Below are 26,269 nucleotides of genomic sequence, written 5' to 3' on the forward strand. Positions count from 1 at the left end.
CAACCTTCTGATATTTGGCTTCACTTTGTCAGAAATAATGCAGAACTGTCATGTCTGTCGAATTGAACTTACATTCTGCTGTTTTCACATTTTCTTTGCACACGGGCTTTTTTGTGCTGGTTAATCATCGTTTTCTATAAATAATTGTGAACACAAATGCCTGCCAAGAAACACAATCCCTATCAGTAACTACACTAGCACTGACAGCATCCTGACTGTGCTCTAAACTTCCCCTTTCATATATAAATAACCCAGGCTACACGACAGCCAATCAGCGTGGCGGGATCTGGCAATGCCATGAACGACATTCAATCAGCGCGCTGGCCGCACGTCTGCTGGAGCTAGCGATGTGGAAGCTGCATCCCCCTGTGAAACAGGCAGCCAATAGGATGCCAGAACCGCAGTGACGCTCCCGGGCGGGTCACCCTGTGACAGGCTCGCTCAGCTGTAGCCGCGGGAACGCGCCCCGTGTCTGCCTGGGAGCTGTGCTGCTGTAAGGGAAGTGAGTATATAAGGAAACAGCCGCAACATGCAGAGGGGACACTGCACACAGTGTGACTGAGACATGCAGAGGGGACACTGCACACAGTGTGACTGAGACATGCAGAGGGGACGCTGCACACAGTGTGACTGAGACATGCAGAGGGGACGCTGCACACAGTGTGACTGAGACATGCAGAGGGGACGCTGCACACAGTGTGACTGAGACATGCAGAGGGGACGCTGCACACAGTGTGACTGAGACATGCAGAGGGGACGCTGCACACAGTGTGACTGAGACATGCAGAGGGGACGCTGCACACAGTGTGACTGAGACATGCAGAGGGGACGCTGCACACTGAGTGTGACTGAGTATCAGGCTAGTTGGATCAGCACTCGGTGATAGAGGAAAGTAATACATTCACGTGTTCCTTTTTGGTATCAACTAGGTTTCTTCTTTTAATGTGCAGAACATTACATACATCAAGAGGGATTAGTCTGCAGACATACGCTGTTACCACAGCACAATGAACACCGTTTCACGGTGCCCAGACCTCTTCATCAGGTTTAATCATAGTCCACATTGCATGGGGGTTTATATAGTCCCTGTAAGTACCTTCAGGTCTGCAATCAGTGCACTTCCTGTGTGTGGAACGCACTTTGGAACGCAGAGGGCTCACACAGTCTAGAGTCTAGACCCATATGATTCAGGGATGCTGGCAGACCCGACCAATCAATCCCTGAAAACAGCATCAGTGTAACATATACAGTATATTAAACAAAATTACTGACAAATACAAGTGTAACGGGTTTTCCCCCACCCCCAATCGCAGATAGAGTGAATGTGAGGGGGAACCTATATGTTACCAGGTGTGGTGCGTATACCTGCAGGTTCACAGGAGGCCTAAGCCTCCGCTGATGGGAACCTGGGGTGCTTCTCTGGAACGTTTCTTCGGTCAGTGCCTCCACCTATGTAGGATTCTAGGAGTGTAGAATGTTCCATACACAGGACCCACATATAGTAACCACATACACAGGAGTATAAGTATAACCGTTTACTATATGCAGAATCAAACATAACACAATACACATAGCAATGATAATAGTGATAGTGTCCTTCTATGACACTCACAGGCACAACTACCCACAGGCACACTATTTCACAGTGAACAGAAGGTAGAGGGGTGCTCCACTAAGACAAACTTCATCCATGAAACATAAATCTTCAAGGACCCCAATGTTGCAGTGGGTTAATATAAAGAATTGCCTGTGAGTCACTCATAGCCAAATGTCATAACGCATCATAATAGCTTACAGAGTCCAAGTTAGAGTACTCAACTATAATGGTCAAACATAAAGATATAGAGTCCTTACCCGCTTTTGCGATCTCTGGGGGTCCACTGTGGCGTGCCAGCCATGGAGATGAGAATCCAGATACAAATAGAACAAAAGCAAACAGCGCACTGCCAGGGAGTCAGGTGGTGAAAAAGTATAATTCCCATTTATTTCAGAACATATCTGATAAAAACATCACCCCAGGGGGGGGGGGTAACAAATAGCCTCCTACGCGTTTCAGACAGGTAGGTCCTTTATCAAGGAATGATAAAGGACCTACCTGTCCGAAACGCTTAGGAGGCTGTTTGTTACCCCCCCTGGGGTGATGTTTTTATCAGATATGTTCTGAAATAAATGGGAATTATACTTTTTCACCACCTGACTCCCTGGCAGTGCGCTGTTCACTATTTCACAGTGCATTAACCCCCACACCTTATACCTTCCCCCTTCCCCAACACCGTGTACCCAGAGTCCCACGAGTCCATTTAACAGACCCAGAACCTATAGGCGGGATCAGCGCCTGATGTACCGGTATGTTGGTGCACGATAAATACGATACCTGCCCCAGTGTTCCAGCACCTGAGGTTGCAGATTCTTCACAAAGGATCCGCCGCTCTGCGATCTCCTCTGACGTCCTGCAACTCTGCCTGGTGGTGGGTGACTCCTGCATGGAGTGATCCACCTTTGGAAAGTCTCTTATCTCTGCAGCCGCAGAGAATGATTCCTTGTACACTGACCCTTCTTGTCAGAGCACACAGCACTGCAGCTGTGTCACTGACTGTACTAACTAAACTGACTGCTAACAAGGCTAAGGGGCCTTCCCTAAAGCTGTCACAAGCTGAAGGGGAGTGGGGTCTAGCTGGGGCCTAAGGGGAGACTTCTGGCCTAGTGCAGGAGGCTACTTTCCTCCCTGCACAAACACACCCTTCCCTCTGTGTCCCAGCTCCTAACTGACAATCCCTGTCTGCACACAACATTGTATCTTCTCCAACAGGAGAAGCTGCAAGCTCTATTGGCTTAAATGCTGCCTGTGACCAGGGTGAAAGTGCAGTCCCCAGAGGCTGCTGGGAATTGTAGTCCTTGGTACAGCTCTTTCCTATGGGGACCGCGTGTGCGATCTTTACTGCGCATGTCTGAAGCTGTAATGGCCGCCGCTACTCTTAACTGAGCATGCGCAACTTCCAAGAGCTCTTGCACACATGTAATGGCCACCTCTATGCTTGCCAACCTCTGTGCATTGCACGGCACAGGCGCGAACTCCCGCGCCAACCTCAACATGGGCGCCGCGACTGCTCTGCTTACGCGCAAGCCTCCGCACATGCGTGAACACATTAAACATGGCGGCGTCCTGCCACCGGGAGCCCCCGGGAACGCGCTCGCCCCCACCGCAGCACACACGCAAGAGGGAAAGAAACCTGCAGACAGGGGGGCTGGAGGGACCCTGGCTACAATAGGACTATCACAATGTACCTTACAGGGGCTATAATCAGACCACAGTCTGGGGTGTTCACCCCCAAAATACTGAAGCTGTAGTCTTCACCTGAACAATAATGTAATTATACAGTGATCATCCAAACCCTCCTACACTAAAAGCACAACCCTCGGCCTTCTCTATACAACTAACATATTTAAATATTATTGGTTTCCTAATGAGGAAAATTACAGTAATGTATTTTCCAAAATATTTTCTATTGCTACTAATCTCATCCCATCAGGAACATGTAGCCAGGCAGGCAGGCAGGGGGAGTGTGGATGCAGGAGCAAGGCGGCGAGATGTATGCACGCCCGCCCGCGAGTGCCGATGCATAGCAGGGGGGGGGGGGGTGGGGGGGGGAAAGGCAGCTGGTGAGGCGACCCGGTCGCGGGAGCTTGTGGTGCATCCGGCTAGCGCGTGAGCAAGAGGTCACTTGGCGGCCATTACAGGGCAGACCAGTGCGGCAGACATTTTGAGGAACTTCGCGCATGCGCAGGGCGGCCGGATGACGTGGCACGGCTTGGCCAATAGGGCGGCTGATAGTGGGAGATAGGAGGAAGGCAGTTTAGCGCGAGGGGGAGCTCGCGCTGGCAGTTGAGGGAGTTAAGGCAGTTGGGGACAGTTGGTGCTGGGAGAGCAAGGGGAGAGGAGGTGCGTAGTGCAGGGGGTCAGTGACCCACTGCATAGGCCAGAATATTCCCCTGGGCCCCAGCGCAGGCCCTGATTCTACTATGGTACTGCAGGGAACAGCCCTAGATAGGGACTTTACCCATTTACTGATAGTAGCAGTCAGGGACACAGCATCTTCCTGAGCTACAAGGTGATCTGTAGTTTGGGATCAGACTGCATTGCGGAGTCAAGACTCGTGAGAGACCTCCCTGACCGTGAGGAACTATTCGTGAGAGATGACGCTAGATCTACGGATCTTTTCGAAGTGTCAGCTACCGGGTGCTGGAGCGCCCGGCAGGTATTCTTATAAAGTGCACCAACACCGGTACCTACAGGCGCTGATCCTGCCTTGGGGGTGGGTTTCTTGGGGACACTAGGGGTTAAGTGACCAAGGAACTGGTTCTTTACGGTGGACACGATGTGGGGGTATACACGGTGGTGGGAAAAGAACACTTGTACCATGTGTGCTGCCTGACTTGCTGATATACTGTTATATTGCCATATATGTGTATATGCTAATTATCGTTATATCCGCCATATATGTCTGTATGCTCTTCAATGTTAGATCCGTATATGTGTTGTTATGCATGTGTATATATATATTTTTATATATATATATATATATATATATATATATATATATATATATATATATATATATATATATATATATAAAGCTTACCTATATCTGTGGATTTTTATAGTTATTTCCAGGGAAATCTTTCATATCGGGGATCCTGGGCAAGTGGCGGCGCTGCCAATTTACTTATTGTTGCCCCAGGCAGGGCCGCCACCAGGGGGGGACAAAGGGCACTGACGTCCCTGGCCTCGTGGGTCAGGGGGCCCCGGCCCCCTGTGCCCCCTGCGCGGCTGGGCTCCAGTTATTTAAATAAATAATAATTTTTTTAAAAGTTTAAAAAAATGGCGGCGATTCCCCGTGGTTCCGGCGCGCATGCTCACTCCCCTCCCCCCCGCTCCCAATGCGCATGCGCAGGGCATGCAGGGCCCACTTCCACCCCCGCTCCCAACGTGGGACGGAGGTGGAAGTACCTGCTCCTCTTCTGCGCCCGCTCTCAACGTGGGACAGAGGGGGAAATACCTGCTCCTCCTGCGGCCTGCTCCCCCCCCTCCCCGCGGCCAGCTTCTTGTGCGCCCCCCGAGCCCACCTCCCGTCCCAGGTAGCTGCCGCGGGGATATCGGTGGTAGGAGGGGGAAGCGTCCAGCGGCAAGATGCACCCACCCGGTCAAGGTAAGTCACCCTACCCAGTCACTGTCACCCACTGTCACCCACTGTCACTGACTGTCACCCACCCAGTCACTGACTGTCACCCACCCAGTCCCTGACTGTCACCCAGTCACTCTCTCCCACCCAGTCACTCTCTCCCACCCACCCAGTCTGTTTACAAACTGGGACTTCTGCACTCATCATCTCTATGTATGATATTGATTGACACAGGACTTATACACATATGGACTGATTGTTATTTTTGAAAGACACAGGATAGGAATATTTTTCCATCATATTTAATTTTTATTAAGAATTGCATGTTAGCGCTCCTTTTCTTCTCTTTTTCTTGGTAAGAGCAGAATCCCCATATTGGTGCAGAGATACTTGCGGACCAGCACTGTAAACAGACAGACAACAAACTTGAGGATATAATCTCTGAGTTTCATGGGAGGGTAGGAGAGAGGACGACATCCAGGTAAGGGACTATCCACGTGAGGAGACAGAGCCAGATGCTGGACGTAGACAGAACCCAGGAGAATGCCACCTTGTATGGCAAGCGAGACCTGTGATATGAAGTAAGCAAAAGAGGACCAATATCAAGAGTCACACCTCCGTCAATCGACAAGTGCTGAAAAACATGACTCCCTTATAGGTACCAACGCAGGTCATATTCCTCGTTCAGACCTTTCGGGGCTAGGGTTTACAGGTTATGGATCTAGAAGAACTCCCTACGTTTAAGGAGAGCCACTTTGTGACCACCCCACTGTAAGTGTGGAACACTCATTGATCTGGTATCTCAGTTGGCAAGGATTATGTCTTGCCTCTGAAAAGTGTCTAGCTCACGGGTGGGCAACTCTAGTCCTCAATGGCCAACAACAGGTCAGGTTTTCAGGATACAGCACAGGTTGCTTAGTCAAAGACTGGGCCACTTGTGCTGAAGCAGGGATATCCTTCCAATCTGACCTGTTGGTGACCCTTGATGACTGGAGTTGTCCACCCCTGGTCTAGGCACAGGAAGAAGCATATTAGATCTCCTGGTATAGGACCCACCAGGCCAATCGGTTGTCCTGGTGGGTCTGTGAGATTTGGAAGGACTTTAGCTACGGTATAGAAAACAGGTGTATTTGGGTTCTTTTTCATTAAGAAGTCACACTCTCTTTGTAATACCTTCTACTGAGAATGCTCTATCCACTGCACCTTCTATCTTACTTTGTATATTATGCATAGGGTTCCTGTTTACCCTCCTATAGTTTTCCACTTCATTGAGCTGTTTAAACATCTCTTGTCAGTATCTTAGTTTTTCCATGATGAACACTGCACCACCTTTGTCAGTTGGTTTCCTCACTATGGGCCTCATGCAGAGAGCAGCGCTATTTAGAATTGGAGAGGGGAATAAAATTTAGCTTTATTGGAGAGTTTTTTTCTCCATATGCAGAAAGGGCATAAAACTGCATTTACAATCCTTTCTGCATATGGAGAGTTTCAACCAGCGCTATGAGCGCTGGTGAAACTAGTGGGAAAGAAATCGTTTTATTTATTTTTTCTCCTCCACCGGCCGCGGAGCGCCAGCTTCATGGTGGAGAGGAAAAATTTTGAAAATCGCGCCATTTTTTTGGCGCGAACAGCCACTAGATGGCGTTCGCGGCTCTCTGCATACGGCTGTTTTAAACACTGGAGAGATCTCTCCAGCCGCGCGGCAAGTTTCAAGAAAAAAAAAATTGGCGCTTTTTTAAAAACTTGCCATTATCTGCCTTTCTCAAGGCAGAATTCGCCAAAACATGCCGCTTTCTCTGTTAGCGCTGCTCTCTGCATGAGGCCCTATGTGTTTATCCTTCTGTATATTTCTCAAAATATACCTTTCTGAGTTAAATTATGGTGTGTCGATTTTAGAATGATCCCATATCTTTAAGTTATCTACATCTCTAGTAACTAGACAAGCGAATGTTTCAACTGCATGATTTGTCTGCGGGGGCTGGAACTAACTTATCAGTTTTAGTTCCCTAGCAATAGATTTCAACCCCTGGTAATCACTTGTAACAATCTGCTCAGGATCACGACCTCCTCCATCCTGCCATCTGTACAAATGCTCTCTGTGGAAAAGAAAGGCTTTAGTCTGATATTTCTAAACATTTTAAATAGTTCAACGTCCGTCTGCAGCCAATCCACTTTAGGGGATGACACAAAGGATAGTCCTTTAGAGATGGCTCATTGTCCCGCATAACTCCCTGTCCTATTTATTATAATAATTACAGGCATACCCCGCATTAACGTACGCAATGGGACCGGAGCATGTATGTAAAGCGAAAATGTACTTAAAGTTAAGCACTACCTTTTCCCACTTATCGATGCATGTGCTGTGCTGCAATCGTTATATAAGTGCATAACTGATGTATATAACGCATTTGTAACAGGCTCTATAGTCTCCCTGCTTACGCACAGCTTCGGTACAGGTAGGGAGCCGGTATTGCTGTTCAGGACGTGATGACAGGCGCATGCGTGAGCTGCCGTTTGCCTATTGGGCGATATGTACTTACTCGCGAGTGTACTTAAAGTGAGTGTACTTAAAGCGGGGTATGCCTGTACTATGTTCTCCTCCAAGACCAGGTCTGTACCCGTATGCCCGTTTGACCTCTTGAAGCCTTCTCTCCATCCCTCCATGTCCCCTTTCTTTGTAGCCTTCCCGCTGTTCTGTGCGTTGGTATAAAAAAAATCAGCAGTAAAATCTGTCGATAGATCACTTTCTGTGGATGGGTATTCCCTTCTCTATCCATGCTCCCTGTGCCTAGTAAAGTTATTAGCGTAGTGTCCTTCCTTGAATCGGCTATATACCTAATTTCTCTGGTAATCATTAGTGTCCCTGATGCATTTAAAAAAAAAATAATAATAATTTCATCCTGTTTCTTTTCTATTATCAATATTCTATCCAACTCTTCAATAAGCTCTTTAATGGTTACAGGCCTCGTGTGCTTGGTTAATTACTCTTCCAAGTCTTTGACTGTCGGTTCACATGACACATTCTTGTTGGAGTGCTTTAATGGTCCACAAAATCAAATCTAATGTGCACTTATTTAAAATTCTGTCCCATTTAAGGCAAAATTCTGTATTGTCCTTACAGAGATGTCAAAAGAGAGTGACCTCGCTCAAACTTGTGTAGTGACGGAGGTTGTGTGCTACCTGGGCGTTGGGCAGACTACTAGAGAAAGAAGCACAAGGGTGTACTCCAAAACAAATCCTCTGGGGGTGCACAGCAACCTATTAGTGATAATAATAATAATGGTATAAATAAATCTACAAACTTTATTTAGCACAAAGATAATAAAATAATGACAAAGTGCAGGACAAACGTATTGGTAAAAATAGGATGGTGTACAGGTCCTGGTAGGTAGTGCCAGGTAACTAGATTAACGTTTCACAGTATAAATGTATATACATAAGTGTTTCAATACACGTATAGACACTAGTATACAGTGGTAAAAGGGAACTGTAAATCTTAATAATAGTTGAGGGTCCCTCGTTATTACTCTAAAATAGAGTGCCTGGTAATGCTCCCTTAGGCCGCGATTATAGTAAGCGCGACGGCGCGTGTGTTGCTAGTGCACACACCCAGGGTACGTCTGACGTCACTTCCGTGTGACGTAGACTCATTGGAGAGGTGTGTGTGGTGGCAAAGGCTGAGCGCATAGGGAGACTGCGTCCGTTGGCAGCACAGCACTCTGACATAGAATTGTGTATCAATTTGAACTTTTCAGATCTCTCAAGGTCAATGTTGGCTTCAGAGTGACATCCAAAAACCAGTTTCCTTCTTGCCCGATTGCTCAGTTTGGGAGGGCGACCTGATCTGGGTGGTATGAGGCATCTTCCACTTCTTAATGACGGACTTCGCTGTGCTGAGAGGGATAAGCAGCGCCTTTTACATTTTATTGTACCCTTCTCCTACTCTGTGCCTCTCTACCATGTTATCCCTGACTTTTTTTTGTCAAAAGCTCCTTGCTCTTCATGTTTGTTTTGTTGGATCACTATGTGAGTTGCAGCTGAAATGTTTTTATATTCCTGAAGGAAATGATGATAATCATCATCAACCTTTATTTTTTAAATTCCCTTCGTCCACCTGTCCCAACTTCAATCGATCCAAAATGCTGCCGCCATACTTATTTACCTCACTCACTGCTCCGCTTCCGCTGCTCCACTATGCAAGTCCCTAAACTGGTTTCTCCTATCCTCTCTATAGAATCAAACTTCAAACCCTAGCTCTGATTTACAAAGCTCTCAACGACGCTGACCCCCTCCTGTCTGTCTCGTGTGTAACAAAATAATTGTAGTTCTCAAACTGTCTGTAAAGTATTGTGATGTCCCCTTAAGTGCATGCCTGTATTTAAACATGAGGCAGACCGGAAAATCCAGAGTTATAATATATGGTTGCATTAAATGAACAAATATTATACATTCACTTTGCAGACATTTCATGGACAGTTACAGATATGATTATGGGCATAAGTAATAATTCCAGACAGAATTAAAATGGTATTAGAAGAGGATGGATAGGCCTGCAGTGTGTTGTTAGAAGTGACCCTGCTTCAAGGAGCTTACAGCCTATAGGCAGGGTATGTTGAGATGTTGGATACAGAGGAAGAGTGGGCTGGGGGGTTTCAAAATGCAATAGAACAGTTGTAACATTACCAAACATCAGCAAGCGGTGACACCCTTTGGCTGACACCTTTTGGGACGACTCGGGTGTTATGTCCCAGAGCTTCTTTTTGGTAGAGTGAAACAGCAGTATAGCACAGTACTGGACCTCAGGGCAGACAGGCAGGGGGGAGGGATTGGTCAGCTCCAGATGGTATTTGAAGTGCCACTTTTCCTCATGCTGTTAACCTCGACCACGCTGGCTTAGTGGACAGGAGAAATGAAGGCATATTGGGGAGCCTCCCTTAGGGAGACGTCTTTGGGGTGACTCGGGTGTTATGTCCCAGAGATTCTTTGGTAGAATGAAACTGCAGCATAGCACAGACCTGGACCGGCCCTACAAGTTAAACCACTTTGATTACACACAGGCATAGGGTTGCCAGGTGGCTTCTCCAAAAATACTGGACTCAGTGGTGAAAGGTGCGTCAGGTCACTATGTCCAGGGAGGAAAATACCGGACACATACATGTCCAGTATTACAGTACCTCTCATTTTTTACTGGACAGAGTGTCCAAATACAGGACAGTCCAATTCAATACCGGACACCTGGCAACCCTAACACAGGCTGAAACACTTGCACTAATTTTGTGACCTTTCAAACAATTCATTTGCACCTGAGCTGATTTAGGGCTGCAGTAGCAAAGGGGTTGAATACTTATACAACTGAGATGAATCTGTATTTCTCTGTAAATCTTCCTTCATATTCTAAATGCTTTTGCTATCTTCATCACTTTGGAGTAGTTTTTGTAGATTCTACATGTAAAGTCTAATTTCAAAGCGTCGGGCAGTACGCTCAGGTGCCAACTAAATGTGAAAAATTTGCAGGGTTGGGACTACTTCTGCACTCCACTGTATACAGTATTTTACAGTCATGCTGTGTTCAGGGATTAATTGGTCAGGTCTGCCAGCATTCATGAATCACATAGGAGGTCTGGTCTGTGTGAGCTCTCTGCTTTCCACAGAGAATTCCACATGCAGGAGGACTGATTAAGCACTGATTGCAGACCTGAAGTTACTTACAGGGATTATATAAACCCCCCTGCAATGTGGATTGTGATTAAGCCTGATGAAGAGGTTAGGGGGTCTTGAAACATTGCTCATTCTGCTGGTGTAACAGCGTGTGTCTGCAGATTAATCAATTCTTGATTTTTGTATTTTTCTGTACATTTAAAAGAAGAAACCTAGTTGATACCAAAAGGAACATATTAGTGTATTTTTCTCTATTCTTTGTCCTTTTCTCTATTACTAAGTGCTGAATTTAGGGTTGCTAGGTGTCCAGTATTGAAACAGACTGTCCTGTATCTTGACACTCTGTCCAGTAAAAAAAATAGAGGTAATACTGGACATGTATGTGTCCTATATTACCTCCCTGAACATAGTGACCTGACCAGCTTTGGGGGCCGATAGATGTCCCTAAGCAGGGCTGCTAGGGGGCTGGGCAGCTTCCTCTATCCTGATTGGCTGCATTACCCAGCAGCAGCCAATCAGGATGAGGTGGTTGGAGCCTGAGGGTGGGGCCAAGGAAAGGAGGAAACAGCATGGAACGGAGAGAGGTGTGTGTGTGTGTGTCTCTTGAGCGCGTCGCACCGTTCACCATTTTGTCCAGTATGTTTGGAGAAGCCACCTAGCAACTCCAGTGCTAATCCAACCAGTTATTTTGTTATTACATGCTCCCATGGTATGGATGCAGGATCATAGCGCCTTTTCATGTTACTATATCACAAACCAGTGAGTGCAAGTGCTATTTTTTTTCTATCAGTGTGAGTGTCAGGCTGCCCTGGCCCATGTAGTGAGGCATAGACACCAGGGAAATGGACCACAAGTGAGGGTGCACCCTAATTCACCTGGGATAGTTAATGTATCCAGATGAGTGGGGCCCAGGCTGATCACAGGGTCACTCACTAGGAGGAGTGAGTCTCACACTGGTCAACTCTCCTTTGAAGCCAAAGAAATTTAACTATTATATTTAGCTGTTATATTTTGTTATAACATTTTTGTCCTTTTCTCTTTAGCAAAAATCTGACTTCGTCATTATAATTTTCCTACTAAATCTCTCTTCTTGCGCCCTTTTGCATGCTGAGGTAAAGCCTGTCAGGTAAAACTGACTTTTGAGTGAGTGGCACTGATGCATAAGCTATCTTTTCCACTTTATGCGCAGGAATGTGTAAGGGCATGTGTTTATAGTCTAACTCTGTGCATGTTAAAAGTTTATGGACCATGCCAGTGGAAGACAAAGATTTATCTGTCATTTTCCACCTACACCTGCCTAACTCCAGACTCGGATATCAGATGGCCGACTCCGATTAGTGAGCCGAGGCCTGTTAGATGTCACTCTCGTTTCGTGCATCTCACACATTGGCCAACCTTCCCTACATAACAGTGATCCCAATAAGAGTATCTTTTTTACATTTCCTCCCTGATACCAGCAAATCTAAATGACAGAATCTCTCACGTTGGCCACTTTGGCCTCACTGGTAAAATATTCAGGTAAACTGTAAAAACTGCTACAATGGGGACTCGTGGGAGGGTGGATAATGGGGATCTCTTCCACTAACATGCTCGTGGGGTGAGTATACTTTTATTAGAGAAATCTTAGTATGAGGGAGTTTACCAAATGAATACTGTAGGTATATTTGGACATTGTACTTGGAAGTCAGTCCTACTCATTCCCAGCATCTTTATTTATTCTCGTTTATTTGTAAGGCGCCAACATATTCTGCAGTGGGGTACAGTGGGGGTGCAGAATGACCTCCATTGCATAAACAGACTGACATACAAATAAGCACAGACAACCACAAATGGATACAGAAGGTAAAGAGGGTCTTGCTCACGAGAGTTTACAATCTAGAGGGAATAAGGGCAATGTTGAAACAAAAGGTTAAGTGGCTGCTCATTGTTTGAGAAGTATGCCTCAGGGTGGAGTAAGGTCTAGCTGCAGTGCTGGTCCCATTAAGATTTAGGGATGTGGATGTTGGGGGGTGTTAGCTTGGAGTTTGGTCCAGCCACATAGCTGGTACCAATAGGGTTTGTGGGGAGGGGATGGATGTTAGGGGTTTGCCAGACAGGCCTACTGTACGTTTATAAAGTTGAGTTTTCAGGGAGTTTTTGAATGTCTGAAAGCTGAAAAATGAAGGAGAGGGCAGAGTCAAAGATGACACCTACGCAGCAGGTTTCTTGTGTTAATGGGAGTGTGGTATTATTTACAGTGAGGGACAGTTTGGGTGTAGAGGTGACAGTGGAAGGGGGAAAGATTACTTGTTCTGTTTTGGACATGTTAAGCTTCAGGTAACCAATAAAGTGGAGATTGTGCTGAAGAAGGGGCTGCTCAACAGTGTCGAAAGCAGCAGAGCAATCCAGGAGAATTAGTAATGTGAAATTGTCATTAGAGCCAGCTGGGAGTAGGTTATTGGCCACTTTTGTTAGTGCTGTCTCGGAGTGTAGGGAGTGAAAACCAGATTGTAAAGAGTCAAGCAGGGAGTTAGGAGTGAAAGTGAGTAACGTGGTTGTATACAAGATGCTCACATTGTATAGAGGTTGCAGGAAAGGTTATGGGTGGCAGAGAAGAGAGGTTGTAAAGATGTTGAACATTGGAGGGGCTCTAGAGCATGTAAGTTTCTGTATGTGCGTGTTGAAGTAGGTTTTGGGGAGTGTAGAGTGAGATTAGGAGGTGATGATCAGAGAGAGGGATGGGAGTATTACAGACTGAACAGAAGCAGGAGAAATTCAGATCAAGGGAGGGTCCATTGCAGTGAATAGGAGAGGCAGTCTACTGGGAGAGGCCAAAGGAGGAGGTTAAGGAGAGAAATTGAAAGGCTGATGGGGCATTGGGATTGTTAATAGGTATGTTAAAGCTCAAAACGATGCTGTGACAGTATTTCAGGGTCTGCAAGCTCTGGGTGGATTCAAATTGTAAATCTGTGTGTTGATTTCACACAATCCGTATAGGTGAATTTTTTTTCCATGAAGTTCGGCGGCAGATCAGATATTGTTGGAAAACCCTTGAAAAAAATCTGCAGATCAGAAGTTTGCCCATCTGTAGTTGTTAAGAGCCATCATATTCACTGTAACTGTTCATTCAATATTTCCAAGTTAAGGTTATTTCCTATCAGGGCATTGCAATTTAGATGTCTCAGTAATGATGTGTGTTATTGTCCAACCACTATATTTAGTTCTGTACGATTTTGTTTGCGTTTTTTTTACATGGCTTTCAGAGCTACTGATAACATTAGTAGTGCTACACAGCATATTACTAGCTTCCTGACTGGGAATACATTTCTGAGCTAGAGGGTCACTCCGTAGAGGGAGAGTAGGTGGAGAAAGGAGCCCCCACTAATGTACACTCGCTAGTCTGTGACCTATATTATTCAGTGTATAATGCTAAGGACTAGGAAACTGATGGTGTATCAAGCAGTATGGGGTGCAGCTTCAAAGGCAAGTCCCAGAAGACAGAACGCAGTGTAATTATGCAAGTTACGACTTCAAAAGGAAATCCCAGACACAAAGGTAATGAGATACCATAAATGCTTACGTGATAGCTTAAAAGAGTAACATTTCATGAGATCCAATGAACGAATAAAATAAAGGGGACACACAACAGATAATACAAACAGAAAGCAATAGTGTATAACTATTCTACAATGGAGCTCACCGTTATAGTGTTGGAGTATAGAGTACGAGCTTAAATACATTAGCCATAGAGATTGAATGGCTGGATGGACGTAATCATACCTTGGGATGGTCTAAATGGCTCTACTGTAAGTGGGTCTAAGAGAAGCCTAGTGCTCTGTAAATTATGAGACAGCCCCTCTAGAGTATCAGACACCCTGCAAACTAATCTGACCAGATAGGGCTCAGCTATGTGTATAAAACGGAGACCTGCTGCATGATCCAGTTGGCTACCAGGTAGAGCAATGTGTCCTGGTAGCGGCAGGTAGGTTAAAGTGAATATATCAATAGGTTAGTGACAGTAATTCTTATCAGGTAGCAGTTTCCACTGTCGATAGGAGGTGCGGCCCTGAGGTAATCGTACCTGCATGCTCTGTGTGTAGCCACTGAGGTCAGCACTCTCAACATACTGTAGGAGGTGCGACCGAGAGGTACACAGACCCACATATACTGGTAAAACTACTAGCTACATGACTGTCTTTCATTTATTTAGATATCGTTCCAAGATGAAAAGGAGCCTTTCAAAACTTGACCCACCTGAGCTTGATTTCAAGCCTTTGGTGGTGATCGAGCTTGCAAAGAATGTCAAAGAGGAAACCAAAGAATGGCTTACAAAGAAAATTATGGACAAGAAGAAAGATGGAGGTAAGGGCCTGCTTCTATTCATCAAAGTGAAACCATCTTCCTTATATAATTCCATATAATTACTTATTTTGTTATAAATAGTACATTAAATATCCAGCTGCCCTACTAGATTTCTATTAATAACATTTGCTTGGTATAGTATGTGTAGTTGGGGTAGCTATGTGATGCAAAATTACAGATTTCTACTCATGTTAAGCATCTCTTTCTTTGGGAGTAGGGGAGGATTCAGGCAAAATGTGACGGAGAAATCTATTTTTATTCCCCTCGCTGCGTGTAAAATGTCAAACTTTTTCTAAGCTTTATTTTAATACAATTAGATGGTTCCTACAGAAAGACGTATACAATCGTTCTACAGTAGGTTAAGGCAAATAAAAATATAACTACATATATATATTTTTTTAACTTTTAATGCCCACCTAATAACAAATACTTTGGAGTGTTTTTGCGATCTTGCATAGTTACATAGTAGATGAGGTTGTAAAAAAGACATATGTCCAGTGAGTTCAAACTGTTCAATTTAGATTACTGATCCAATATTTGCATTTCCAGTATTTTTATCAGAGGAAAGCAAACCAAAACCCCCACTAAAACATTATCCAATAATGGGAAAAAGGAAAATTGGCATCTATCTTACCGTAATTTTCTTTTCCATCCATGCTGTGCACTAATGAGTTAAATTCCACCTCGTACCTGAGCAAGGATACCTGTGGGAGGATCATACATAGCTCTCCTCCCTAGTCTTGTGATATCAACACTGAAATATATAATCTAGTCACATTAATATTGTACCGACAACAATCGGGATGGGATTGGTGTGCACTGTCATTGATGGACTTTCCAGTAAAAGAAAATGATGGTAAGGTAGATAGTAATTTTAAATTTTCCTGGTGGTTCCCATAGCAGTGAAAGCAGTGCCTGAACAAAGGGGGAGTCCTAGGGTGAATTACCATAGAAACCATCTCTTTATAAAGTATAACATTTATTTATTGAGCCGTGATAACAGACTGAAGGACTTTCCTAACAATGCATGTGTCTGCCGAGGCATGGACATTGAAATGATAGTATTTTATAAAAGTATTCATAGATGTCCAAACTGCTGCCCTTGCATAACTGTGGGAGACGCCTGTGTCTTTTCTGCCCAGGATGTGGCCATGGACCTTGTGGAATGGGCTTTAACCAGCTTTGGAGCTGGTTTCTTTTGGATGGTATAGGCCCATTTGATAGCCGCTATAATCCAATGGTTTATCATTGACTTTGAGGCAGCTCGTCCTCTTCTTCCTTTCATCTGGAGCACAATTAGTTGGTTTGACTTTTCTGGAGAGGTAATGTTTCAAACACCTTACTACATCCAGAGTATAGGATCCTCTCCTTTTTGTTTGAAGGATTCAGACAAAACAAAGGTAAAATTAACTCTTGATTCAGATGAAAGGCGGATATGACCTTTGGCAGGAATGGATAAACAGGCCTCAGGACGACCTTATCCTGATGAAAAATAAGGAATGGCTCTTTTATGGATAAAGCTTGCAGCTCACTATTACTGTTGTCAATAGCACAGTTTTAAGCGTCAAATCCGAATCTGATGCTTGCGGAAGTGGTTCAAATAGACTGTTAATGCCTGCAGGACTATGGGTTAATCCCAGATGGGAACTGGATCCTTCATTTATGGTTTGATTCTTCTCAGTGCCTGCAAAAACCTTACTATGAGATCCACTGTAGGTAATTACCTTCCCAGCAATGCGAATATCTGCACAGTCAGGGAACTAACATTGAGTCCCAGCTCCAAGGAATTCTAGAAATGTTGGAACGACTCGAAAAAAAACAAATTTATATTCTGGTGCTCGCACCATACATAAAAGCGTTGCAAATTCTATAATACACTGCAGACGTAGACCTTTTCCTTGCTGCTGTTAAGGTCTGTATGAATGTGTGACAACCTTAGTTTTGAGCAGTTTCCACCCAATCTCCAAGCCGTCAAACCCCAGATCCTTGGATTTGGGGTGCTGTACTGGGCCCTGGGATAGGGGACCCGGGAACACCGGCAGTTGCCGTGGCTCGTCTTCTAGCAAGTTGATTAGTTGAGGAAACCAGGCGTTGCGTGGTCAGTCTGGAAGTATTGCCGCTACCTCTGCTTTGTCCTGTCTGATACCCTCGGAATCAGTGGAATTTGTGGAACTTGATAAACCAGTCCAAAATTCCATTGAAATTTTTTTTTTAAACCAACTGGCTACCGAGATAATTACTGTCCTTCAGTCCCCTCAAGGGGGAACAAAGTAGCAATTGTAAATCTCCCACATCACGTGGACCAATAGAAAACCGCAGTGTCATCTATTAAGTAACGCTGGCATCTTTACCGGCAATTATCCCACGAACCATGGGGTCCCTGGAGCTGACAATTGTGCGGTTCAACTGCAGGCACCCCTGGGTGGAATTGCCACTCTAACATGAACAGAGATTTAGGACACATCTTCCTGATTAAAATAAAAGCACTTTCCAAAAAGTGGCTGAAAGGTAACTGTGCCGGCCTTAAAATGAGATATCCATCTCCATATATCTTTCTTGGTAAGATATTACATAGATAAAGAAAATAGGGAAGTGTACTTTGTCCTCCCACACAATGCTTACTCCATGTCAAGGGATAACAAATACAGTAAAACATTTTTTTTCTGTGTCTATTTAAAGGTGCACAGCTGTTAATCAAACCACTTATGAAATCGGAAGAAGATGAAAGCGCCAATATTTATCTTGTTGGTGCTTCTGCAAAGCGCCTGCTGATCGGGGCTGAGTCAGTGGGACTGGTGAAAGAATGTGATGATGGGTCTATGAGATCCTTCATTTACAACAACAGGAAAGAATATATCAACTTCAGAGGTAAGTCATAATTATACCCTGCACTGCTAATACCTATTGCCAATACACCGCACAAGGGCATGGAAGTCTTGAAATAACATATGATCTCTTAAATCAGCATGTTGTATCCTTCACAACCTTTTAAAAAAGCAATATAAAATATGCCAAAACACTTCAAGCTTCAAGCTTAATCAGAAGAGCCCTTAAAGAAATGTTTATTTAGTACGTGCAATAATTGCAGCTACTGCCACTGCTGCTGCCTCCAAACATGAATAAGGAAGCCTGCGTTATGTAGAAGGACTCTCTTGATGGAATAGTAATGGAGCAGGTGTTCAGTCCTAATGTCTAAGTGTGCTAGCTGAGCACACCCTGAGAGAAGGCCTGAAAGGACTGCATGTTTCCTGCAATACTAATCAAGGTTGATGCTACCTTCTGAGGGAGGGTAAAAAGGTTTGATCATGCTGCCATTCTCCTGGTTAACAAGCCCCAGACAAATGCTACTAGAGCAGGTACTCGGCAAGTGCAATTAGTGACCAGTCCAGGGATGCTCAACTCCAGACCTCAAGCCCCACCAACAGGTCAGGTTTTCAGGATATCCCAGGTTCAACATAGGTGGTTCAATCAGCGGCTCAGTCCAAGACTGAACCACTGCTTGAGCTACCTGTGCTGAAGCAGGATATCCTGAAAACCTGACCTGTTGGGGGCTTGAGGACTTGAGTTGAGCACTCATGGACTAGGCTATTGAATACTGTGCAGCCCCTGATGTTACATTAAGCTTTGCGTGCACAAGGGGCCAGCAATGTATTACATAGAAAACAGAATCTTTCTTTTTGATGTTTTTGAAAGAGCTCATCACATTTGCATGTAGCGAGAACGTGGGATTATAAGTATCATATCCTTAGGACCTGTTCAGTGTGAGCTTGTTGTCAACTTGGAGTAGTTCCACCTATGCATCTAAATGCGTTGCTGGCCCCTTTGATGCTCAAGGGGATATATATATATGGAGATTTTCAGGTAATTGCTCAAGCTAATGATGTAACTAGTGCAGGGGTGGCCGACTCCAGTCCTCAAGGGCCACCAAGAGGTCAGGTTTTAAGGATAACCCTGCTTCAGCACAGGTGGCTCAGTCATTGACTGCGCCACCGATTGAGCCACCTGTTCTGAAGCAGGGATGTCCTTAAAACCTGACCTAGTGGTGGCCCTTGAGGACTGAAATTAGCCACTTCTAAACTAGTGACTACTAACTATTGACTGTCAGAGTTGTACTAGAGCAGCTCCAACTGTGCAGCAATCAAATGTGTTGCTGGACCCTCTGTCGCTCAAAGGCCAATTTACCCTATTGCTCAAGGAAATGATGCTGGGTTTTAGACGCTTTGTGTGCTGTTGAATGAATAACTAAGCTGTATGTGTCTTTATTTTGGTGATGCAGAAGACGGTGCTGACTTTCTTACCATGGCAGAATGTCAGTATATAATTAAACATGAGCTGGATAATCTTCGAGCAAGAGAAGAGAAAATTATTGCTGGTTATCCGCAGGCAAAGCTTTACCCTGGGAAATCGATTCGTAAGTGCTTTTAAAAAAAAAAAAATTGTGTGTGTGTTTTTCGTTTTCTCTGGAGGACTGTTTTTAACAAATGAAACAATCGGCGCACACGCAGCTACAGCAAAATGACAGGATTCAGAAATGGCCAAACAATACTATCAAACCGCACCACTTCGATCAATAATAGAGAAAGTTTGCAAACGTTTGTATATCAAAAATGCTGTTTCACACAGCTTTTAAGGTACAATCTGGGTCAAAGAAGTGCATGGCGAGTGGAAGCCCTGTGTGCTGTGGGGTTATTGTGTAAGGCTGCGCTTATAGTGCCGGCGACGGCGCGGCAAAACAAATGCATTGTCGCGTTTGCTTATAGTGCACACGACAGCGACAAAGCGACGGAGCGACAGTGCTACCAGAAATCTGGTAGTCACTGTTATTTGATTTTTTTTTCCGGCAACGGTCTCCCCTTGCGGCCAATCGGGAGCTTCTCCGTCCCTCTACGCTCCCCTTTAATGACATGGAAGTCGCCCAAAACCTAAACACAACTTTTGCAAATGGCGACGGGTGACGTCATCGGTCGCGTCGCTGGCACTACAAGCGCTGCCTAAGGCAGGTTTGGGAGACTGCCTGAGACATGTGAATGTGCTCATACTGTAAGTGTCTTTATCAATTACTGTATTTTGTACGCTGGAGAATGTTGTCACTTTCATTTGCCCTCATAAAGTGTACTTGATACATAAGCAGATATAAGCAGAATAGTATGTGTTTAGGCACTTTATGCTGTCTCTGTATGAGCAGAGTTTCTGGGACAGAGAGTTACATTGCTAGGTCTTGGAGGATAAGTGCATTATTATCACTATTAAACATTTCATCATTATTATTATCAAGTTACCATGGTAGAAATCCTTGAAAATAAATGTATTCATACGCTCCTTTTGTATACTGAGTTTCTAAATCCTTTTCATCTCTATTTTGTCTCCACTGAAAGAGGATAGAAATCAACATATATGTCTCAAACCATACCGTATGCTCTATTTACTTGCAAATACCTCTAAACACTGTAAAATAATAATAATAATTGCAATACAAAAGATTGTCTTTGTTTCATTTTTAATCCCCTTATGTGTTTGAGTCTTAAAGCAGCAAGCCCGCCTAGATGGAAATGCGCTATTTTTAGCTCCGGGGACCTACCCGTTTCCGACATACTTACTGGTGGTCACTGAGGGAATTTAAATGGCCGTCTACTAGGAAGTTCCCAATGTTGCTGCTTCCTAAAGGCCTGTGGAAATCACGAGATTTGATGGCCATTTTGTTTCCCCGGGAGGCAAAGAGACACTGGTAGCAGTACATCTCTCCTCAAACCAGTTTGCCTGGAGCTAAAAGTATCGTGCAGTGCTGGAGGACCTCCTGGTTATCGTGCTGTAAAAAAAACAAAAGCAGGCACCAACGGAGTTGTCCATGATTATTGTGTGATGTTTTAAATGGAGCTCAAAAGGGGTTTTGTACTCTGAATGAAGCAGCAATACGGGTTTCGCTTTTTAAGAAATGTGTAGTTATTTTTTTAATTACAGGATTGAATTGTGGGGTCTTCGGAGCTGAACGGTGTTAATTTCAGCTCCGGGGACCCCCTGCTTCCAGAGATACTTATCTCTGTAGGGGGAGCCGGTATCTCTGCAGTCAGAGAAAATGTGTGCCTAACATAATGGCGGCGTTGAAATATCCCATGTCACTGGACCAATAGGAAGCCGTGGTCAAGTAGCGCGGCTTTCTATTGACCCGCGTGACCAGTACATTTAAACTGAACCAAGATACCGGCACCCGCTACGGGGGTAAGTATCTCGGGAAGCAGGGGGTCCCCGGATCTGAAATTAACACAGTTCATCTACAGAGACCCCCTGCTTTAATCTTGCCTTAAAAAAGAAAAATTAAACCCCTATGGCTGCTTTAAAATAAAGATGTTTAGGTTGAATTTGTCTTTTAATGTATTATTTTAGCCCATTTAATGTGACATTGGAAACTCCAGTTTCTTTATTTAAAGAAGGTAGGAAAATGAAATCCAGCAACGTTAGATTCTGAATAGAACTTTTTCTCCAATGATTGTCAATTCTTCAATCTTATACTTTGTTTGCTCTGATAATATTAAAAAAATGTGTAATACTCTAGCAGTGTTTAATTTGATGATGGGTTGTTTTAATAAATACTTAACTTGAGTAGCTTTATGTGACATGTATGCATACCTGTAGTACTGTATATAGTTTGATGTTCAGGGAAGCAGTGCTTGAACATAATTTTTTTTTCATTCGTGTTGCTTTTTGCTCATTACAGTGGTATGGGATATTAGTCAATCATTTTTTTTGTCATGTTTATACCTCCATCCATAATAACTATTGGTTGCATTTGTAATGGATATTATAGCATTTAGTCCAGCAAAGCTATTTGCTCTCTGTTTTTGCAAATCCGCATTGGTTGCTAATGAATTAGATTTTTCTAAATTACATTTAAACCCGGAGTGATTAAAGCTCCTTGACACAATCAATACTTAGAACCTCTGGATGCTGGTAATAAAACTGCACGGCTTTAAAAACAGAAAATCACTCTTTTTTTTTTTTTTTTAAGTTTAGGTAAAATTTTAAAGGTGTTCAGCAGTGATAAAGAAAACTTATGAACATGTTCACACGTGTGAGACAGGTCTACAAACCTACTTTTCCCCACAATCTCTCAGCATACAGTGCTTCCAGTGCAGCTAGGTAATGACAGGCAAATGAGCACACAGTGAGTCCCTTTTTTACTTATTAATTTTAACATGGATCTCCCACCCCCTCCCGTATAAATTATGCCTGCACGCAGCCCCAATGGGCCACCTAAAAAGCTCCGGCCCCATGGATCTAGTCTGCGTGGACTTGTGCATCGAGCCTGATTCAAGAGGCATCGGGAACGTCCTGATAGTGACAGACCACTACACTGGCTACTCTCAAGCATTCCTGACAAAGGACCAGAAAGCTCTCACAGTCGCCAATGTACTGTGGGAGAAGTATTTTATACACTACGTACGGTCTGCTGAATCGGATGCACTCCGACCAGGGAAGGGACCTTGATAGCACACTGATGAAGGAGCTTCTCAACCTGCTCAACATTCAGAATTCTAGGACCACTTCATATCATCCAGAAGGAGATGCTGTGCCGGAGAGGTTCAACCGAACATTGCTAGACATGCTAGGCACCCTAAAGGGCTCACAGAAAGCCGAATAGAGCAAGCACGTCGAAGCACTGGTGCATGCGTACAACTGCACCCGGCATGAATCTATGCGGGTACACACCGTACTTCATGATGTTCGGGCGAGAGGCACGACTGCCTGTAGACATTCGTCTCCGGGTATATACCGATAGGGTACCCAATATGGCTCACTACCGATGTGTGAAGCGACTTCAGGACAGCCTGCACCACGCCTATCAGCTAGCGGAAAAGGCCTCAACCCATCTGAACGCATGCAACAAGCGACGGTATGACCAGAAGGTCCACTATCGGGAGCTTCGGCCCGGAGACGCTGTTCTCCTACACAACTTAGGGATCACCGACAAACACAAGCTGGCCGACCGCTGGCGCGACGGGGTCTTCGAAGTAGAATCCCAGATGCCAGGCCTCCCTGTCTACTGCATACGAAATGCGGATGTCAGGGTAAACGTCTGGCACAGAAACCACTTGTTGCCCATTCCACAAGTGGGAGAAAGTGACCCTGAACCAGAGACAATAACAACTGCCTGTCAGCCAGAAGAGTCTTCAGAGACTCCCGCTTCAGTAACAGAATCCACCCAAGATCCTTTGGAAGGAACCTCCACCAACTTCAATGGAGACTGGTTGGCACCTCCCGAAGGAGCACCGGGTAATGGGCCTGCGCCTCATGTACCCTCACAGTGGCATCAACCAGCCATCCTCTGGATACCAGAAGTTCAAATTTTGTGCCAGGTAGAGACTTTGCAGAGACTGAGTTGCCCCTTAGACATGGGCCAAGGCCCGAGGACTATGATAGACTCCCCCAAGTAGGAAACACTGAAGAAAAGCCTCGCAGGAGCCAGCGAGCGAGACACCCTCCCACCAGAGTGGCGTATGATTTGTTAGGGGCACCCCATTATGATTCTCAGCAGCTAGCTAGGAGCAAGCTAGCATCAGTTATAAATGTTTGCTGAATTGTACAACATTGTTTATTGTGGTTGTATTACTGCATTTTTATTATATAAATGTTTGTGCTTATGTTGTTCCCAAGCGGGGACGTTGGAGTCTCCACTACAGGAAGTATGTAGCCCAGTCCCCCTAGCCCTTACCTCCGGTGCGGGGAAGGGGGAGGCTACGCTGCTATGCAGGCAGACCCGCCAGGTCCAGGGAGGCTGCAGCTAGTCCGGAGCTCCGTGGTGGGACGCCGGCAGAGGGTGCCACCATTTTGGATTATTGCGCATACGCAAAGAGTCCACACAGTTGCGGTTGCCATATTGGTCATCAGCGCACATGCGCGAGACCCAGCGCATGCGCAGAGGGCTGCAGATGCGGTGGCCATCTTGGAAACACCACCGCAGGGGAACTACATATCCCAGCATGCTCTGGGAGATAGCTACATACATATGAGGCGCAGCAGCCAATAGGGCTCCAGGAAGGACGGCACTTGAAAAAGGATACATTTGACGAGCAACTGTAGGAGGACCACACCAGTTGGAGCCAGGACACAGAAGGGGAAGGTAGTGTCCGAGTGCCAGTAGCTTCCTGACTAGGCCCCAATCACCTTGAGTTTGTGGCTGCTACAGGTAAAGGCCCCCATATAGGGACTTTTCCCATAACCATAGTAGTGTTGGGCTACCGTGTCAAGACGCCGCGCAGTGACTTGCGGCCTCTGGTCTGGGACTAGACCACCCCCGATAAGAGACTCTTAAATGTGAGACCCTCCAGCAGGAGTTCACCCCACGCAGTGTCGGACGCCTTCGCGGACATACTACGTCGTTGGATCAGACGGATCCTAGTTGTTATTCGGCAGTACCCGGGTACTGGAGTGCCCGAGCAGATACCACACCTAAGTGCACCAACGATACACGGGGTAGCGCTACTCCCTGCACTTTGTGTGGGACTGACATTGGGGGGAAAGGACACCAGGGCTATTGGTGCCAAGCACCCTATGTACTTTGGGGACACTCACCCAGTGTATTATATTGTGTGTGTGTGTGTGTGTGTGATATATACTGTGTGGTACAGGTTGCTATATCCTATGTTAGTAAACCCGTTGATATATACCACATGTGTGTTTATTATTGATATTGGTTTCTGTGTGGGGTTTGTACTGCTACGCTCAGTTCCCTCGCAGTTGGAGGCGCTGCACCGAGGCGAACAAGTGATCACCCCAGGCTCCCAGTGGCGGAGGTTCAGGCCTTCTGGTAGACAAACCTGTAACGGCAGTACTGGTAGTTCCTTTAGTGACGGGGAAAAGGGGTTACATATGCATAGTATATCGTTTGATGTTCAGGGAAGCTGTGCTTGAACATTATTTTTTTTTTTCATTCGTGTTGCTTTTTGCTTATTACAGTGGTATGGGATATTAGTCAATCATTTTTGTCATGTTTATACCTCCATCAATAATAACTATTGGTTGCATTTGTAATGGATATTATAGCATTTAGTCCAGCAAAGCTATTTGCTCTCTGTTTTTGCAAATCTGCATTGGTTGCTAATGAATTAGATTTTTCTAAATTACATTTAAACCCGGAGTGATTAAAGCTCCTTGAAACAATCAATACTGAGAACCGCTGGATGCTGGTAATAAAACTGCACGGCTTTAAAAAAAGAAAATCACTTTTTTTTTTTTTTTTTTTTAAAGTTTAGGTAAAATTTTAAAGGTGTACAGCAATGATAAAGAAAACTTATGAACATGTTCACACGTGTGAGACAGGTCTAGAAACCTACTTTCCCCACAATCTCTCAGCATACAGTGCTTCCAGTGCAGCCAGGGATTCTGGGTAATGACAGGCACATTTATTTATTTTATTTATGAAATCTTTTACCAGGAAGTAATACATTGAGTTACCGCTCGTTTTCAAGTATATTCTGGGCATAGAGTTAAAATGACAAATAATACATGGTTACAAATAAAGTTACATAAGTGAACAGGGTATACATTATATACAAATGAGCACACAGTGAGTCCATTTTTTACTTCTTTTCCATTTTAACATGGTCTCCCCCCTGCAAATGATGCCTGCCGTAGTATACAGCTTTTAAAGCAAAGCAGGCTTGCAGAAGTAAATGGTCGGCAAACCTACAGTACTCACAGGCAGCTATTTCAACCTTGTGGGTGTCATTAGTGTGAGGCTGGTTGCTGACCTTGTATTGTGAAGCTGATTAGTGGCTACAAACCAGGTACACAATTAAGTTATGGTGAGTAAAAAACGTGACAGAAAGCTTCCAGCGTACAGCAATGATAAAGACTTTCTGACAAGGAGACGAAGCCTCCACTGCATACTGAATGGCAGTGGTTATTCTGAACACCAAATGTGTAGAAGGCAGAGTGGAGTTAGTTGAAAGAAGAACGGCTAAATAGTTTAGGGTTTATATCAAAAACGTAAACATCATCAGCATTTATACACCGACATTTTTTTTAAATGATTGATTTCTGATCTTCTGCCTTTGTGTTTTTAATTACATCTTTAGTTTGTGGGGAGGGGTGGA

The 26,269-nt window shown here is 44.8% G+C and overlaps 1 protein-coding gene across 3 annotated transcripts in view; it reads left to right on the forward strand.

Annotated features, from left to right (window-relative positions):
- Nucleotides 1-370: 370 nt before the first annotated feature.
- ANO10 (anoctamin 10) overlaps nucleotides 371-26,269 on the forward strand; it is a 220,766-nt gene continuing 194,867 nt past the window's right edge. Inside the window, exons 1-5 of one of the 3 annotated variants that reach the window (XM_075587054.1) lie at nucleotides 390-502; nucleotides 5,546-5,761; nucleotides 15,028-15,179; nucleotides 17,859-18,047; nucleotides 19,456-19,590. In XM_075587054.1, coding sequence (XP_075443169.1) covers nucleotides 5,724-5,761; nucleotides 15,028-15,179; nucleotides 17,859-18,047; nucleotides 19,456-19,590 — 514 coding nt within the window. In that variant the 5' untranslated portion in view covers nucleotides 390-502; nucleotides 5,546-5,723. Of the gene's footprint in view, nucleotides 503-5,545; nucleotides 5,762-15,027; nucleotides 15,180-17,858; nucleotides 18,048-19,455; nucleotides 19,591-26,269 lie in introns of all 3 variants that reach the window. The other 2 variants (XM_075587056.1, XM_075587055.1) reach the window with 2 other exon arrangements.

This window comes from Ascaphus truei, chromosome 2, assembly GCF_040206685.1.
Source record: "Ascaphus truei isolate aAscTru1 chromosome 2, aAscTru1.hap1, whole genome shotgun sequence".
In the NCBI taxonomy this organism is placed as follows: domain Eukaryota; kingdom Metazoa; phylum Chordata; class Amphibia; order Anura; family Ascaphidae; genus Ascaphus; species Ascaphus truei.